At 43.4% G+C, this 16,578-nt stretch overlaps 1 protein-coding gene across 6 annotated transcripts in view; it reads right to left on the bottom strand.

Moving 5' to 3' along the window:
* Positions 1-2,301: 2,301 nt before the first annotated feature.
* Positions 2,302-16,578, bottom strand: part of LOC128144869 (cystathionine beta-synthase-like protein) — a 34,092-nt gene continuing 19,815 nt past the window's right edge. For 5 of the 6 annotated variants that reach the window (XM_052794233.1, XM_052794229.1, XM_052794230.1 and 2 more), the window contains 10 exons: positions 16,347-16,438; positions 15,371-15,496; positions 14,608-14,692; positions 14,301-14,406; positions 13,387-13,461; positions 12,539-12,673; positions 11,492-11,600; positions 10,695-10,724; positions 7,989-8,073; positions 2,302-6,303 (listed from right to left, as the gene is read on the bottom strand). In XM_052794233.1, the coding sequence (XP_052650193.1) occupies positions 6,194-6,303; positions 7,989-8,073; positions 10,695-10,724; positions 11,492-11,600; positions 12,539-12,673; positions 13,387-13,461; positions 14,301-14,406; positions 14,608-14,692; positions 15,371-15,496; positions 16,347-16,438 (953 nt within the window). In that variant the 3' untranslated portion in view covers positions 2,302-6,193. The remainder of the gene's footprint in view (positions 6,304-7,988; positions 8,074-10,694; positions 10,725-11,491; positions 11,601-12,538; positions 12,674-13,386; positions 13,462-14,300; positions 14,407-14,607; positions 14,693-15,370; positions 15,497-16,346; positions 16,439-16,578) is intronic. The other variant, XM_052794234.1, reaches the window with a different exon arrangement.

Genomic DNA, 16,578 nt, shown 5'->3' with positions numbered 1-16,578 from the left:
GAGCAACCCTTGCCTGCAGTCCTCCCTCCCATCCCCCTTCCAGCCATCCCTATCATACATTGCCCTCTCCATTACGGACGCCTAGAAAAACAAACCAGAAAACCAATTGCACTTAGGAGGTGACGTGGTGGTGGTGGGAAAGCTGCATTTCAGCTGGATATGGTTTGCAACGCAGTTCACCGTGCAGAGCTAGGGCAGCTTTGAGGACAAGCCGGGGCCCCGGCAGGGGAGATGGCAGCATGGGTGGCTGGGCGCAAGGCTGGGCACGGGCATGGCTGCAGCACAGCTTAGGCAGGGACTGAGGGAGAGGCCCCGGGCTCTGTGGGACCCCCACGCACACAGAGCATCCCCGCTGTACGCATTTAACCCTGCAGCAAGCGGGACCAGCACCCTGGTGCAAGCCGGGCTCCTTGTGCCCTGCCAGGGGCTGATCCTCCGCACGCCTGCGCGCGGCCACTTCCCTCTCCACAGCTCCACTTCTGATAAGCCCGTATAGGTGAAGAACGCCTTCAGGAATATTTCATGAGCAAAGCTCAAACACGTCTGCCTTTACGGTGGCAAAAGGTAGTGGCACTTCCATCAGCAACACAAGTGTGGATTGGTGGTGCTTTTTTTTTTTTCCCAAAGGAAATTTATTGCTTTTGTACGGTAGTTTTCTGGACTGAAGTCCTCCGTTTATCTCCAGAGCCAGTACAGCAGATTGTACTCAGCAATTTTCCCTGCATCAGTGACCTGTAAGGAGGGGCACCTCCACACCTGGGGCCAGCTCAGTCCTAGCAGTGCCATGAGGCAGTGCCTCAGCAGTCAGGAAAGGTCTTGCCCCCTGCAAAAACGGGGTGTGTGTGGTTCCCTGCGCACAACACTCCAACCTGGGGGCTGCTGCTAACGGGACACCCTTGGGGCATGCCAAGGAGCCCTGAATGTTTCTCTCAATGGCTGCACTGGCTAAAACTGCCCCCGATCTACCTTGCTAGGGTGTTATTTAACTGGTTCAGCTCCCTGTTTGTGACCAGTGGCAGGAGCAGCAGCACAGAGCAGGGGCTGTGGCTGGGGTAGGAATGCCTTTAGCCTGCTGGCAGGTGACAATCCTGTCTGCTGCCTGCTGCTCTGTTAGCCTTTGGCCTTTCTGCTGAAATACTCTTTTCCTTGCACAGGTGAGCCTGGGAGCGACGTCAGCCTTCTGCTTGTCAGACTGCAAGATCAGGATCCTTTTTGCCTCCGAGTAGACTGCCAAATGGTAAAGGTAAGGCAGTGATCTGCAATTGCTGCCGGCAACGACAGCATTTCAACTGATCACATGAAAAGGATGTGTAAGGTAAAGAAAGTTTAGTGTATCATTTGTCTGTTGTGTGAGTCACCCCATGCTGCTGGAGAGCACACTAGATCAGGAGTGAGAAGATAACGCTGAGGACAGAGCACTTTGTGTGAGGAGGTAGATGAACCGTGCCCCTAAAAGAAAACCCAGCATACAGGCAAGTGAGTCAGCAAGTTCATGCCGCACGTCCGCAGGACTGGCCCCGGCACCCAAGGCAGGCAGAGGACCCCCCCGCACTTCTCCACCCACTGGCTTTCCCCCGTGTCTCTGCAAGATGGAACAACGTCCCAGTGAGATTGGCTGACAGTGTCTCAAGCTATTTGGATGGGGTTGAGCAAGGACTGACTACATAAGGAAATGGGGACCAAAAACCCAAGGGATGAGGGGTTTACTCACTTGCCTAGCAGACATAAACCACCTTCACCCTGGTTTAACTCGCACAATCGACCAAGATGCTGAGTGGCAGCACAAATAAATAGCTCTGAACTAACACAGCCAGTCCCTTCGGTTTCTCCCAGCTGCTCCTTAGCCACAGAACACCACCCATGCACTTCACTTGAACTCACATACTTTTTAACATTACAGCTTCACCATAATTCCCAAAAGACATTGCCTTCCACAGACACGAAGGCTGGCCCATACCCCTTGCATTTATTCAGAAATATCTATCCAATTGACCACACAGGCACCTGTTGCTCTAGGAACTTCACCAGTGGCATCGGAGCCCTAGCCCTATATCTTTCCTTTCCTACCCTGTACAGAAACACCAGGATTGTAGTAAAGCCAGCCGTGAGAAGCAGACCATGGGCTGGCTCACCGACAGTCCTGCCACATCAGCAGCTCTCTGGAGACAGAAGAACAGAACTGCAGAGCATTGCAGTCCACACACTGAAAGCAAGAGGTTCTCTGCAGCCGATAGAAATTTCTTACAGTCTACCGTCCAATACGCTTTCAACTTGAACTGCCATTAAAAAAACCCAGAGTCATTCTGCAATCAAACAGCTTTTATTGAACTCTTTATATTGTACATTTGTGAACATTTGTGCAATAAATGCAGCGCACAGTATTGATTTTTCTGGGCTCCTTAAAGCATAAGAAGTCCTTCCTTTGTGATGGTAGCATGTTGACGCTATACAGTAAGAAAGGCTGTTGGATGACAGTGGCAATGGTAGGCAACTCCCGACAGTGAGCATGTTGTGTGAAATTCATAACAGCAAGCAGACGTTTTCAAAAACCATTTAGCAATGAGCTTGGTGGGCAAATGAGACTGGCCTGGTTGCTTAGAGGAACCTTAGTTAGACAAACTTCTGGAGTCAGCCACAGCTTGTGGAAGAAGTGGGAAGTAATATTGGATACGATGACTTCAAAATGATCCTTCAGTCATTGCCTGGTAACTGCTTGCAAAATATTATACAGATTTTACTGGATAATTGTCTTCAGGTTAGAAAATGAAAGTATTTTGCTGAGCTAACATTAGACCAAAAGGACTGATATTCTCTTACAGTGACAAACAAATACAGCATAAATTGTCGATACAAATATCCATGTGCAAAATAGTTTTCAGGTTGAGTCAGCAATTGCATAATCAGCACAGGTAAACAGAAGATGCAGGCACCCACTTCAGAAAAAAATACTGTTCTGTTCAAGCTCTGGACTTGAACTTCAGGTTAAAGACCAAACAAACTGCAATATCTTTCTTGGTCCTCATAGTATTTGAAACAGATGAGTAAAGCATTAATCCAGCCTTACCACTACTAACCAGGACCAGGCTAGTAACAACATTCTCACACATACCAAAAAGCATCACGCTCATAAGCTTTTGCATCAGAGAAACTTCAACTTTGCAGGACTCTCTATCCCCTTCTCTTTGCTGCCTTCATCCCTACTATAGGGAAGAGCTCTGGAAAGTTTTGCAGTCATTCAGCAACTCCATTTATTTCCCCAATTCCTCTGGTCAAACAGGGTTGCCACTGTGAATAAAAGTGGCTGGTGGCCACTGTTTCCTCCTTGTGCCAGCATAGAAGAGGAGACAGCTCCTGCTCTTACCAAACCACATAGGCAAAGCGGCACAGGTGGATGTCTTGGATACTTTGGCTTACTTGGGATTGCTTCAGACTCTAATCACTCCTTCTTTCTTAGTCAGCAATACTACCTGATTTCATGATGCTACAGATTAATTTATGAATGGTAAACTAAAAAAGCAAATTAAAATCTTTACACTTTTCTCTGTGTCACAAGTGAAGCTACCCATTAATCTGCTGCTGCCCCAACTCTAACTTCTCTCCTGTACTGCTGTTCTGAAAGCAACTTTGGGAATCTCCTTCTACCCTCCTATTTTTTGCTGAATTCAGTTAGGTTGGGACATGGAACTTTTACAGGCACAAAAATAAAACAAAAAAAAAACCCAAACACTTAAGCACCTCCCCCCCTACCACTGACACCAAAGGTCAGATAGAAAATGGGAAAAATCAGACAAAAGCAAGTGAAGTAAATTTTCAAGGGCAACAGTAATGACAAAATTTAGCAGCAGTGGCAGCTACAATTGCAACAAATCCTTCAGCTAGTAGCATCTAGTGAAGTACACGGGTTCTTTGAACAGTGTGGGAATCAATGGTTACAGTGAAAATACAAATAATCAAAGAAATAAGTCCCTGTAAATTAAGAATAGATCTGAAAATATATCTGACAACAGTATTTGAAATAATTGAGAAAGGAGTTTAGAAGCTTGGCTGAAATACTAAAGTCTCAAGGGATACAACTGACCATTCACAGACTCTCTCTGCACTGAGAAACATAAAGGATGTTAAAAGTGCTAAGATCAAAGACCGTGCCCTTAACTGTGCTAAGTTATTTATGAGTCCTTGGGAAGCAGCTAAAAAATAGTTTGAAAGATGAGTTATTAGGCTCTGCCAAGCAGCAACAGAGGTAAGACAGAGCTGTTCAGCCTAGAAAAGCTAATCCAGATTTGAAAACAATGTCTTTAATGCACAGGTACAAACATCTGATATTCACACTAGTTCAGCTTTCCACTAGTCAGAGCACCCAAGCTGGGGTTTTTATTGTTACAACAAAGTACTTAACATTCACAAATTTAAGGTGAGAGAGAAGCAGTCAGAAAACAAACCAGGCTGTCACACTGCTGGCAGGCAGACACTATCACTGGTGTCACTTCTTTGGCTTTGAGCTCTTGCCTCCCTTCTCAGGCCAGCATCACCCAAGGCACAACTGCAAGGGCTCTGCTTGATGTTCTTTGCTCAGCACTGACATGGGACAGGGCGGCTTCCACCACCTCTCTCCTCTGGGCACACCCTTGCAAAATGTACAGCAAATTCCACTGCCATAGGGAGGCCAGCAAGGTAGAAAGAAATCTATATACAGGAGGTAGTAACTGTGATTTTTAAATAACCCCTTTGTTTTCTCTTAGCTGACTCACAACTTCCTTCAGCTTTTTTTTTTTTTTTTAAAAGAGAAAACAAACCCAAAAACTTTGCTATCCTACCAGCAATAACCCCAGCCTAAATAGTATTATTCTACTTCAGTGGAAAGAGACACAAACTAAGAAAAGTGCCACTCTTGCTGATCAAAAACTTTATTCTTGGCAAAAGACCAGTCAGAAGAGGATTAGAGCAGTCTTTATGAAGAAGAAAACCAGCTACTTTTCTCCTGTAACCACAGTGTGATTTCACTTATCATTAACACTAATAGCAGTCAGTAGCCTGAGCACAGCAGCGTACGGACAGGACTGCTAGTGCCAAACTGTGCCATGGCTACGCAAGTCAAACATTACTGAAGAAGCCAGAGTTACAGAAGTGGTGAAAAGTTGTAGCTGCACAGACCTACTGCACGTTACTCTTTTGTACTCTTGACATTACCAGTCCACACCATGTTTGCCAGTTACTTCCAAGCTTGGCTACAGTGAATTCAATTAGCAGTAGGGTTTCTGTCCTAGAATAAGGTGCTACACAGTGTAGGAGCACTTGAGCAGGACTTGAAAGAGTTTACAGCTCTTGACAGATTACCTTTGGCTCTTCTAAAACAGGCACAAGAAGAAGCACTTTAAGATAAATAGGAGGGTGGGGAGGTAAGGGGAAGGTACTAGATGAAACTGTGATTTTCAAAAACCTTCAGGCAAGAAGCTTGATCTTGCCTTTTAATCTTTTCACTTGTGCTTACTTAACAGGGTAAAATTGGAAAAAAAGAAAGGTCTGTCTTCGCAGTGAAAGCCAGTGCACCCTGTAGAACAAAGTCACTCATTCACATTTGTCACTTCACTGTCAGGCTTCCACTCAAGTCAGTTTTTCCTCAGAGCAGCTGGTTGAAACAAGCCTCAACTCCAGCTCTTCAGGATTTCCTCTTGCTTTATACTGATGTCACTGAAGGGAAGTCCCCCTTTCTTCTCCCCATGCCCCAGTCCCATTTTTGTCTCCACACAGGTATTACCTAACTTAACACCCCTGCACAAAAAAAAAAAATTCCAAAACCTTCCAGAGCTCTCTTGGGCCTCTGCTTAAGTAACTCTTTATTTCAACACATTTTATGAATCCGGAACAGTGTTTTGGAAAGCCAGACTTTAGACATAACAAGTAAGGAACATACCAGTTAATTTAGGCAATATTTTTACATATATATAGGTAAAAAAATAAATTGTCTTGATAAGAAATATTGTGTAACCTGATTAAGAAACAAGTCCCCAGAAGCTGTGCAATACAGCAAAATGCACTGGTTGTATAGCTGACACCAGGAGAGCTAACTGCTTATTTTCAGAATTTAAAAAAAACCAACACCCTAAGGACAGACCATTCTACCTAAGAAATAAACCTGATTCTTTGTTGGAGATTGCAAAATGTTGTTGAAGAGGCTCCACATTGCTACTTGACTTTAGCTGGACTTCCTTTCCCGTTCTCGCACAGTCACAAAGTTAAGCAGGTCAATGGCTGTAACGATGCCAAACACCATTTGCCGCTTACTGGAGGAACCATCAGTGTGATCTGCACAGAAACAGAGAAGGGATTCTGGCTTTAGGAGGCACAAAAACACATCATCCCACTTGGTTTTAATGGCACTGTTTGTAAAGGCAGGTGCCAAGCCAACCCAGCTCCACGTGTCAGGGCCCATTGGTGGAGCTGGTTATCACTGATGACCCTTGTACACTGAGGGGGAACCCAAATGGCATCTTGACCAACAGTCGCACAGGAAATGGCAAGGATTTTCATTTCAAAAAGGCTCCTCAACAACAGGGATATAGAAACTGAAACATTATGGAATGAAGGATAAGGGTCCATCAGATCTACTTTTCTTGACATGAAAATTCAAATCAAGTCCTCTCGTTATAAAGCATATTTTCCCCATACATTAGTTTCGGTGACTCTACTTGAAACAGCTGCAAACTGATATTATCCTGTTTCAACCGGGGGCCACTAGAGAAGGACATGTGACACTACTATCTTCCTACACCACTGTCAAATACGGAATTAGTGTAAAAATCACAATACAACATTTTCCCATTTATACCCAAAAAACTTATTAACCGTCTAATGATTGCTGAATTGGGAGCACAGGTTCAAGGGATTTTTCACTGTGAGCATAAGCCTTTGACCTGAGAACCAAGTGGCCAAGTGACCTCTGGCCCTTTATCCATGGTCTACGTTCCCTGTTCCTAAAGTCTGGCTGTACCAAGATGTTTAGCCTACTTATATACTCAGTTTGTTCAGCCAGCTGGATTGTCCTGGACTTTTCATTTACTCAATCTTTGTTCCACTGCAGGCTTCAGTGAGATTCCAGGTTTATAAATAGCACAGAGTCAAAAGCACATCCTTATGGAGGTTATCAGGGAACAAGCTCAAATTCGATTACTATTTTTCATTTACAGTTATAATTCAGCTAGCTGTCAGATAAATTTATCTAGTGAGTCTTATTTCTGTTTTTAGTCTAGTTTCTCAGTGTTTTGTAATTTTGCAAGTTGCCTGCTATAAGGAAGATAAAATAGGAAAAAAATAATTATTCACATATAACAGTGACATACCCTAGCTTTGAAGATTTATTTAGTCATTTCCAGTTCATAAAGAAGGCAGTGTAAAGAGTTTTGAGAAGAATGAAGAAAAGTAGAGTTTGGCAGAAAAATATCAAGTAAAGGGGAGTAAGTTAGTTTAAAAAAAAATAAACGGGAAAAAAATATTAAGCTGTCTTGAGATGGTGATCTCAGTGCTGACATCTAGATCTTACTAAACTTTATTTAGCTGTAATAAAGGTTTTGGTTTAGACAGGCAAAAAATTGAAGTGTAGTTAACCTGGGACACTCACTGTGATGGAACTACTGGAAGTTGCATGACACGAGTAGGAAGAAGCAAAGATCAGTTGTACTGCAGAAGCTTATTCATTGGCTTAATGCAACTAACAAAGCCACTGTACAGTGAAGTAGACTCAGGCATTCAGTTCTGAGCAGTAACCTGCTCCAAAAGCAGGTACATTACAGTATGTGAAGTTATTAATGGATTTAACATTTACTCCTCAAGTATTACAGTGCTAGTGTCTTATGAAGTGTTAGTAGCACATAGTTACATATGCAGGAAGAGGATTTGGGTTCTTCAAAGCTTCCTTACACACTCACACTTGTACTTGTTTCTTGTTACCACTCAAAGATTACCTCTTACAAAGTGCAGTACATCATACTCACATTGAATTTGTTCATGAACCACTAGAGCAAAGTGGTCTATTTCCAGAATATGAGAGAGTTTCCCCAAGTTGTCTTTCAGGTTAATCTGAGGAGAGAGTTACAAAACTTAAATAAAATGGTCCTTTACATGTTTAGTGGTCAATAATCCCCGTACACTTCGTGCAGCATTAAAAATAATACATCAGCATTTATACACTGCTCCCATCTGAAGTATTGTAAAACGCTAACAAATCAAAGCCAACTTAGAAGATCAGTTTTCTTTGTTTCTGATTTCCAAGAAAACAGAACAAGAAAATGAAGCACTACATGAAGGTATTCATTCTGATTCTGTAAACATAATGAATATACTGAACATACTGAATATCTGAAAAACGTTAATAATGGAAGAAGGTCAAGTGTTCCGTGTATTTAACAAAAGAAGTTACCATAAAACTCATTATACTTGGTGATTTTACTCTAGCAAGACTGGGAAAAAGTGAATGAATCAGGCCGCAGATCATTGTGGAAGTGAATACTATCTGCAAAGACAGCAGGGGAAGAGAAAAGCCCAAACAAACCAAAAACAAAACCAAGGGTGAAGATTGCTCAGCTAACACTATATTCAGGTACACATCAAGGAACTGAGAATTAAGAATTCATTTTTAGTGAAGTTCAACGTTGCTAAGACTAGACAAGGAAGGACCCCGTTTTGACTCTGCAGAAAGAATACAGATCCTTCTGAAACACTTAGCTAATCACCTGCTGGAACCATTTGAAAGAATGCGTAAAACTGTTCTCCCTACATGCTTTAACATATATTAAGCAGCAGCAATAGGTCTATTACCCAAGTGACTCTCCCCAGGTAACAGCAGCACCCACCATTTGACATTTTCATTAAAGGGGATCAAAGGAATTTACAGCAAAGAAAAGTCTTGTACTGCAGATTGAAAAAGCCTTTATCCTGCAGTGAGCTCAGCTTGTGACTGAGGAATAAATGCCACAGCATGAACAGTTTTGCTGCACTGGAACACAGAGCTCTGGTCTCCATACTGTGAGTTAGAAGAGATCAAAAGGATTCCCAGCAGCCTGTGTTTAAGGGACCAGCAGGCTATAGTGCATACTGAAGCATCAATCCTTAAGCTTGTGGGCCAGGCAAGGGGTGGGGGGAAATCCGGACTTACTGCCACATCGACGCAACTATAGTCACCACCACTGACAAGCAGTTTTGTGCAAATGTACATGCAAAACCTAACTTTTGAACCTAAGTTCAAAGCTCACCAAAGGAGTAGAGCCCCTTGCCATCTGATTGTGTATAATCAATAGACCTGTTTTCAGGGACTGGGTAGGCTAAAGATAACCAGGACAAGCAGCCCACGGGCAGCACTGAGACAACTGTGAAGACATAAACATGTTTTGAAATGCTTAATGGAAATTTAACAGAACTTCCACGGAGTTTTCACCTGTCTCACTACTGCTCATTCAAGCTCCCTAAAAATTTTGCCCACGAGTTTTCCCACAGTTAGGCATTTTTTTTTAAACCTACAAAGTCTTTAAGACAATTAGCCTATGCACATACTACTACACTGCACATGACTGGGACTGCTTGTTTGTCTCTAAGGGCAAGTGACATGGCACTACTCACGGCCTTACAACTAAATTCTCTCCTTCCCCAGAAGTACGCTCTGGTCCTCCAGGGATGCTGGGGACACCAGGCCTTGCGTTGTTTAGCAGAGTGCTGAATGGTTTAGGACACTAACCAAAATCACACCAGGGAACAGGCTAACAATTAAACACTAGGTATAGTAACAAGAAAGCCTCAGAGACCATGGCCCAGCCCTATTTTCTGGTAAAGGCAACAAGAAGTCTGCTAAGGCTATGTCTGCACCACACCTAACACATGTTAGTAGTTGATGCAAAGATCCTTTGAGGAAGAGGAGGTGAAGAGACCCCAAACCACTGGAACTAACATCTGACTCCACAAGAATGGCCCTCCTCCCCACTAACACACAGCACTTGTTTGGATTGGCAAATTATCCTGTGACTAGAGTTTCAAAGCCCTAGAGTGTTATCCTACCAGAGACTAAAAAAAGCTATAACCATCACTCTTCCATTCTAAGAGATTGCCACAAAATAAATTGTGGTGATCAAAGAAAGCTTCCTGTGTTGCCAAAAGATAGCTTTACCTTGGTAGTCACAGGCTAAGCTGACCTCTTATTGATGCATGCTGTGGTATACATCCTAACTGTAGGATATTCTAAGTCATTTCAGTGACACAGATGATCCGTTTTCCCAATTTCACCAGTAAACAAGCCAAGTAAGCTTGACTGAAGTGGTAAGAAAAAGCAAAATCCACAATACTTCTGAGGTTATGTGCATTTAACCATGTTTCTCTATTAAATCATCAATCCAAATGGAAAAGAACCAATGAATGATGCTTTTAGTTAGCATGTTAGCAATACCACCACTTGTGTCACTCCTCTTTCATCCTCCACCAAGAAAAAAATTCAGAACTAAAGAGAAGAGAAACGGTTAAGCTGTTCTTTACTGAAGAAGCATGAGAAACTCCAAGCTGCCCATGGAATAAAGCCACAACTTCAGAAGCGCAGAGAATTGGCTACTACAGCTAACACCAGTGTAGCTACAGAAATGATTGCACACCACCAGCCCCAGAAACTCTTAAGGCGTCCAAGTGAGGGAGAACATGAACTAAGCAGTTTTGTTACGCACCACATTTCCACCTGACGCTTGATTATCTGTCTGGGAAGGAAAAAATACATTTACATTTGTCCATAAAGAACTAGCATCCTTTCTCAACCTCAGAGACTTGGTAGGTTGTAGACTGAACTGAAGCATTACACATACTTCTGGCATACAGCACATCATCTACTATGAGACAGTGTTGAAACTAAAAGCCTGGTGAAAACTAGGTCAAATATTCCATGTTAAAAACAAAATCCTCTTTCTGCAAAAGAAGCAAACCAGCAACAACAATACTTATATATTTTAGAAGAGTACCCACACAGCTGTGAATTTGTGGTATCTTGGCATGCTACATTGGACGGACAGGTGAAACTGGCTAACATAAAAATTCACATGTCTTGACAACATCAGCTTTCAGCAGCCATCCCCCTGTTTCAGCAAGGCATCTAATACAAAAGGCAAACGGTTGCTTGTTTTTAGCTGATACAAAAATTTAGAAGAGCTGTTTCAACATCTTCCTGTCTCTTCCCCTGGATAGTTACATTGCCCAGATTTGTGCTGGAGTTTTTGGGAAAGGAGGAAAGGACAAGCATGCTAGAAGAAAGCCTGTCAAAGTAATCAAAGAGTGCAATATAGAGCCACAATACAAACCTGGGAGCTATTGAGTGACCTAGGACAGAGTTCAGACTATGTCTGTGCTCAGTAACAGCTGCTCTGTATGGTCCCAGGTAAATCTTACCCAACTGGATGCCACTGTAGTGTTAGGACACCTACAGTAGTACTTTAAACCAGAGAACTAGGACTTGTAGAATATACCTGCTTACCTGTTTAAATTGCTTGTAGATTACTTTGCTGACTTCATCAGAAGGCTGAACTTTTCCAGCAAGTAGTGAAGAAAGCATGTTACCCAGGGTAACCATGCCCAAAATCACCCTGGGGAAGGACAGAGAGAAGATAGGGCTAAACAACAACACAAAAGCCTTAGGTGTTCCTGTAGGTAAAAGCATCCACTCTCAGCCAGCCTGGAGAAGTCAATTCAACTGCTTCATGGTATAAAGCAACATTATTAATGGTATACTTGGATTCCGTGTCTCTGCAGGAGTCAGAATCCAGTTCTCAGAAGTTCTCACACAGAAGTCAACAGGTGCTGTGGGTGCCTGGCCCTTCTGAGCATCAGGCTCTTTGTATCTCTAATTCTTGGAGCTGGAGAGCTTGTAATCTGAGAGAGCTTTTGAAAAGCACAACTTGTTTTACACCCTCATCTGTCCTTTTGAAAGTTGTAACAGGGCCAGAGACATGCTTGCCTCAATTTTACTCATTCCCCTTCTCCCTGCAAGGATGTTGCAAGGACCTGCAACAATGAATCCCTTGAGTTAGCACTGTAACCGGAGAGTAACTGAGTAACTCTTCATTATTCAGCCTGTCCTACAGGAGACCTACAGTGTAATAAGGCATACCAGCTTGCCGGGGACACCCTGGGGAAGGGTCACTACAGCATTGCATTATAATGCAGTGTTCTGAAGAAAGTGGGTGAAAGCTGTGGTGAAGATGGGTAGATTTGGGGTGGTTTGTTTTAAATATGTATTTTTGCTTTGTTAAGTTAAACAGCTATTATAAAAACCAGTGAAATTATCCTGCAGAGACACACTGAGTAAGTATACCATAATAATCATTAGACACTTATTGTGTGAAGGGCAGTACAGTCCTGGCATGACAACATATTAAGTCTAGCATTTCTGAACTGTGTTACTACAGCTGAAGGAAGATGAGTGAAAGGGTATTATACTTCTAGTAAGCATTTAAAAGACATCCCCTGGGAGCTGGTGATGGAAGCAATACATATGGATGAATAGTGATATATGTGGACATACCCAGATTCATCAACAACTGGTACCTGGTCGAATCCCTTCTCCCGGAGAATTTCAACAGTCTTTGCACAGGTAACAGTTGGAAGCACAGTCAGGGGAGCAGAGAGGCTTAGCTCCTGAACACTGATGTTCCACCACCTGGGGATGAAATAAAAACCAAAACCCGTGCAAGTCTTATGGAGAGAACAGAACCAGTTGTTCATGTACGGTGGCCTTCAACACTACAGGAATGACAAAAGGCTGCAAGGAAGAGTTAGGATTCAGCCAGAGTCAGTAAAGCTTCAAGGCTTTCAAGTTTTCTCCCCAACATCAGAAAGTCATAGAGGCATGAGAAGGCTTTAAGACCAAAACTCTTTCCCTCATTTCATCTACTTTCTAGGATTACAGATAGTGGAGAGTACTAATCTCTCTAGTTTCATTATTTGTATCTTACACAGAAAATGTTGTGCTCCTACCCAGAGAGCTAGCCATATTTACAGTCATTATAGGTAGCAATTTAGGGAGGATCCCCCTCCACCTATGTAGACTTGCAGTGCTTTGCACTCAAGAACTCTGATCTCGGAAAGGTTCTCTATATACTACTTTTTCATTTCAGGTATAACTCTTTTCATAAAAAAAATAAAAAATCATTAAGTACCAAGTTTTCTTCTGCTGCCATGCAACTTAAAAGGAAGAAATCAAGTAATTTAAGCAGAATTGATTAATAGCTGCAATTATACACCAACACAATAGCATGAAAGATTAGCTAAATCAAAGGAAGTACTGTAAATTGAAATGAGCTTTAAATCAGCAACTGCCATAAAGTCAATTGAATAGACTCATGAAAATCCAAATGGATCTGACATACTTACCAAGGTTTTTTGACAAGGTCGTCATCTTTCATGAACCCTTTCTGAATCATCCATTTGTCACTCAAGAACTTGGACCTGGAAAGCATCAGGAAGTGAAAAGCTCATTAGCAGGCTGAACATCTGACAGCAAACCTAATAGCACACAGAGGCAACTGTTTACAGCTCACTACCACTAACAACTAAAGCGTAATTGAAAATATACTGCCATTTGCCATCCTGCCATTACCAGCCAGGAACATTGAGAAGAAATACTCCTAGGAAGAAAAAAAGGAATCCCATAGGAAACAAAGTTTCAACTACAGTCTCTTGCAATACCATAGACACACAGCCTGGAATGGAGAACTGCCAGCCTGTACTCAGGCAAGGTCTGTTTGCAGTCTCTAGTTGTCTAGTATTGCATTGGATGCAACAGAAGTCAGGAAACGCAGCTGAAAACATCATGTTCTGAGATATGCTTCAATGAAGCAGGTGAGAAACTTCTCAGCACAGCTGAAAGTCCTCACACTTTCACCTGTAAACTCACCCCAACACTGGCTGCTGCTACAGTAGTGCTGTGTTCTGCTGTGGACACAGGCAGAGAGAGCAGACAGTCTTACAGGGACCCTTCCAGGAATGGGATACCACCAATGGTCCCCAAAAAATAAAACAGCAAAAGCAAGTCTTTTCCTGTGAAAAATGCTAACTAGTGATGGTTATATACTGAAGTCAGACACAAGGAGGAGCTCAGCTTTCAGAGGCTTCTTTCTACTCCATGTCAGACCCTTTCTAGATACCTCAGAAGCTGTGCCCCAAACACATTCCTTGCTTGGGTAACTGGGTGCTATAAGAAATATGTATTCAACTCGCCACTGCTCTAAGGAGGTCTGAGGGACTGCCTCACCCTTTTCCCAGAGAGAAAACAAGCAGGTTCTTACATGTAGTTCCTGATAGAGTCAGGGAGGATAACAACACAGCGCTGACCTTCCTTCAGCTCTTTGGCTGCCTTCACAGCTACAGACATGGCACTGCCTGAGCTGCCACCTGCCAAAACGCAGATCAGAGGCAAAACTGTCAAACCATAAGTGAAATGAGAAAGAATGAAAGAGAGGAGGAGAGGCAGTAGAGGAGCCCAGAGTGAGGAGGACAGCTTCTGAAGTGGAAGGAGGTCTCCCTGACCTGCACAAGGCTTCAGCCTCCCACATACTATTCAGAGAAACCCAAAGGATTCGCATCCGCTCTTACCACACAGCAGTCCTTCCTCTCGAATCAGCATGCGTGCTAAAGCAAACGACTCCTCATCGTTGCTCTTGTACCACTGGTCCACTGTCTGGGGAGGGGCAGGAAGACAGAAACAAGGGTCTATTTAAGTGAGGAGGGCTAGGGGAGCCACACAACTTGTATGAATTTAACCCATGCTCTCTGAGGTAACAGCTGCCCTACTGAGCCATGTGCCTGGGTTTCCATCCTCCAAATGCCAAGTGGGGTTTTTTTGCCAAGGTAAGACGATCACATTAGCACAACAGGCTCCTTATTGAAACCTCACTGTAAGAACAGGCTGTTGTGAGACAGCCACAGAGAGCACCAGTTTCCTCCCCTCTTGGAGCACTTCCCAGGGACACAGGCTCTACTCAGGACATAGTCATACCACTTTTGGCTGGGGGGGTTGGTGCTTTGTTGGTTTTTTTTTTTTCAATTGGTTAGTTGTTGGGTTTTGTTGGGGGGTTTTTTTGGTGGGTTTGTTTTGTTTTGTTTTTAAAAAGTACTATATTCTAGGAAAATGTTATCTGTTCACAGCGTTTCGAAGTGGTGTGGTGAAACAAACGTGGCCAGTGCAGAAGCCTTCCGAGGACTGCTTTTGCTGATGGAAAGAACGGGAACAGTTCCATCTGGTAGCCTTCCCCTTTCAGCTCAAAGGAATACTTCCCCAAGTTTTTCCTCCATCTTTCACCTCACTTCTACATCCCAACAGAGGGCAAATGGCAGTAAACCAAGAAGCATGACTTACAGATCTATCCAACACTGTGGGGACAAAATCATATCCGATTCCTTCCACTTCATACATTGTCTTGTCAGTCTCATTCAGTTCTTCTGGTATAGCAAGGATGGAGCCTTCAGGATCAACACCTATAATCTGGAGAAGCAGTTTCCACTTTGGCTACCATGACACACTGCTTTTGAGAACACGGCTATTTACTCATGAGCACTGGCGTCATTACAGCTGTTGGTGTCACACTGGCTGCACACACAGGCAAGCTAACAGCAACCTAGTTTCCTATTCATTTCTTCCTGGCAACACTCACCTCCCCTGTGAGGAAAAAGCTTTGCTGCTTCTGGCCCCTTGGCAACCCACCCTGTCTCCTCAGGCTGCGGACACTAAGTGAGGGGCACCACTTGTTCTACATGGGTTTTGCTTGGTTTCCCTGACACAAGATTGTCTTCATTCACACGTCAGACATTGTTACAGCCAATACATTTTTTTGCCAACTGTAAACGGGTAAGTTTTATTTTGTTTACCACTCCCTGCCTACATAGGAAAATATTCACGATTGAAACACGATACCAACTTCTGTGAGGAAATCTAACACAGCACACAGGTAGACACACAGGTTGGTGTGTACAGAGAAAATTTAACTTGGTAAAACCTCAGCAGCTCGAGACAAGCTAGTGAAGGCACAGCCAGAGAGGAAACAGAAGACTGCAGTACACACCAGAGAAGGAAGTTTCTCAGACACCCCATAAAAGGATCCGAGGGCCAGTTTTCATCTGCTGAGCCAAACGTGAACTCTGGTCACCAGTGAGACCAGTGCATGATGATTTCAGTCTGAAAACCTTTCTTTGCTGCTTGGAACTACCTTCTAACTGAGAACACTCAAGAGCTTCCCGTAGAGACCCAGGGCAGGCTTTCAAGGAATGGGATGTGCCAAGTGGAGCAGTTTGAGGTTCACCCTGCTAGAGAGAAATGCTTTAGGCTTGCCACTTACTTTGCAACCTGGACACTTCTCCTTTAGCTTTCTGGAGATGCCAGTGATAGTACCTCCTGTGCCAGCTGCAGCCACCAGCATGTCTATTTTTCCTGTTTAAAGACGAGGGACAGAAGGCAGTTGTGAAATCTCCCCCAGAGTGATGGATTGAAAACCCACTTAAACCTAAGTATGGACTTTCTTTAACAAAAATGGGCAAGATAAGGATCTTTGCTTCCCAAGAGCTGTGTTG

This window comes from Harpia harpyja, chromosome 8 (genome assembly GCF_026419915.1).
Source record: "Harpia harpyja isolate bHarHar1 chromosome 8, bHarHar1 primary haplotype, whole genome shotgun sequence".
In the NCBI taxonomy this organism is placed as follows: Eukaryota; Metazoa; Chordata; class Aves; order Accipitriformes; family Accipitridae; genus Harpia; species Harpia harpyja.
This window is presented reverse-complemented; position numbering and strand designations above follow the sequence as displayed.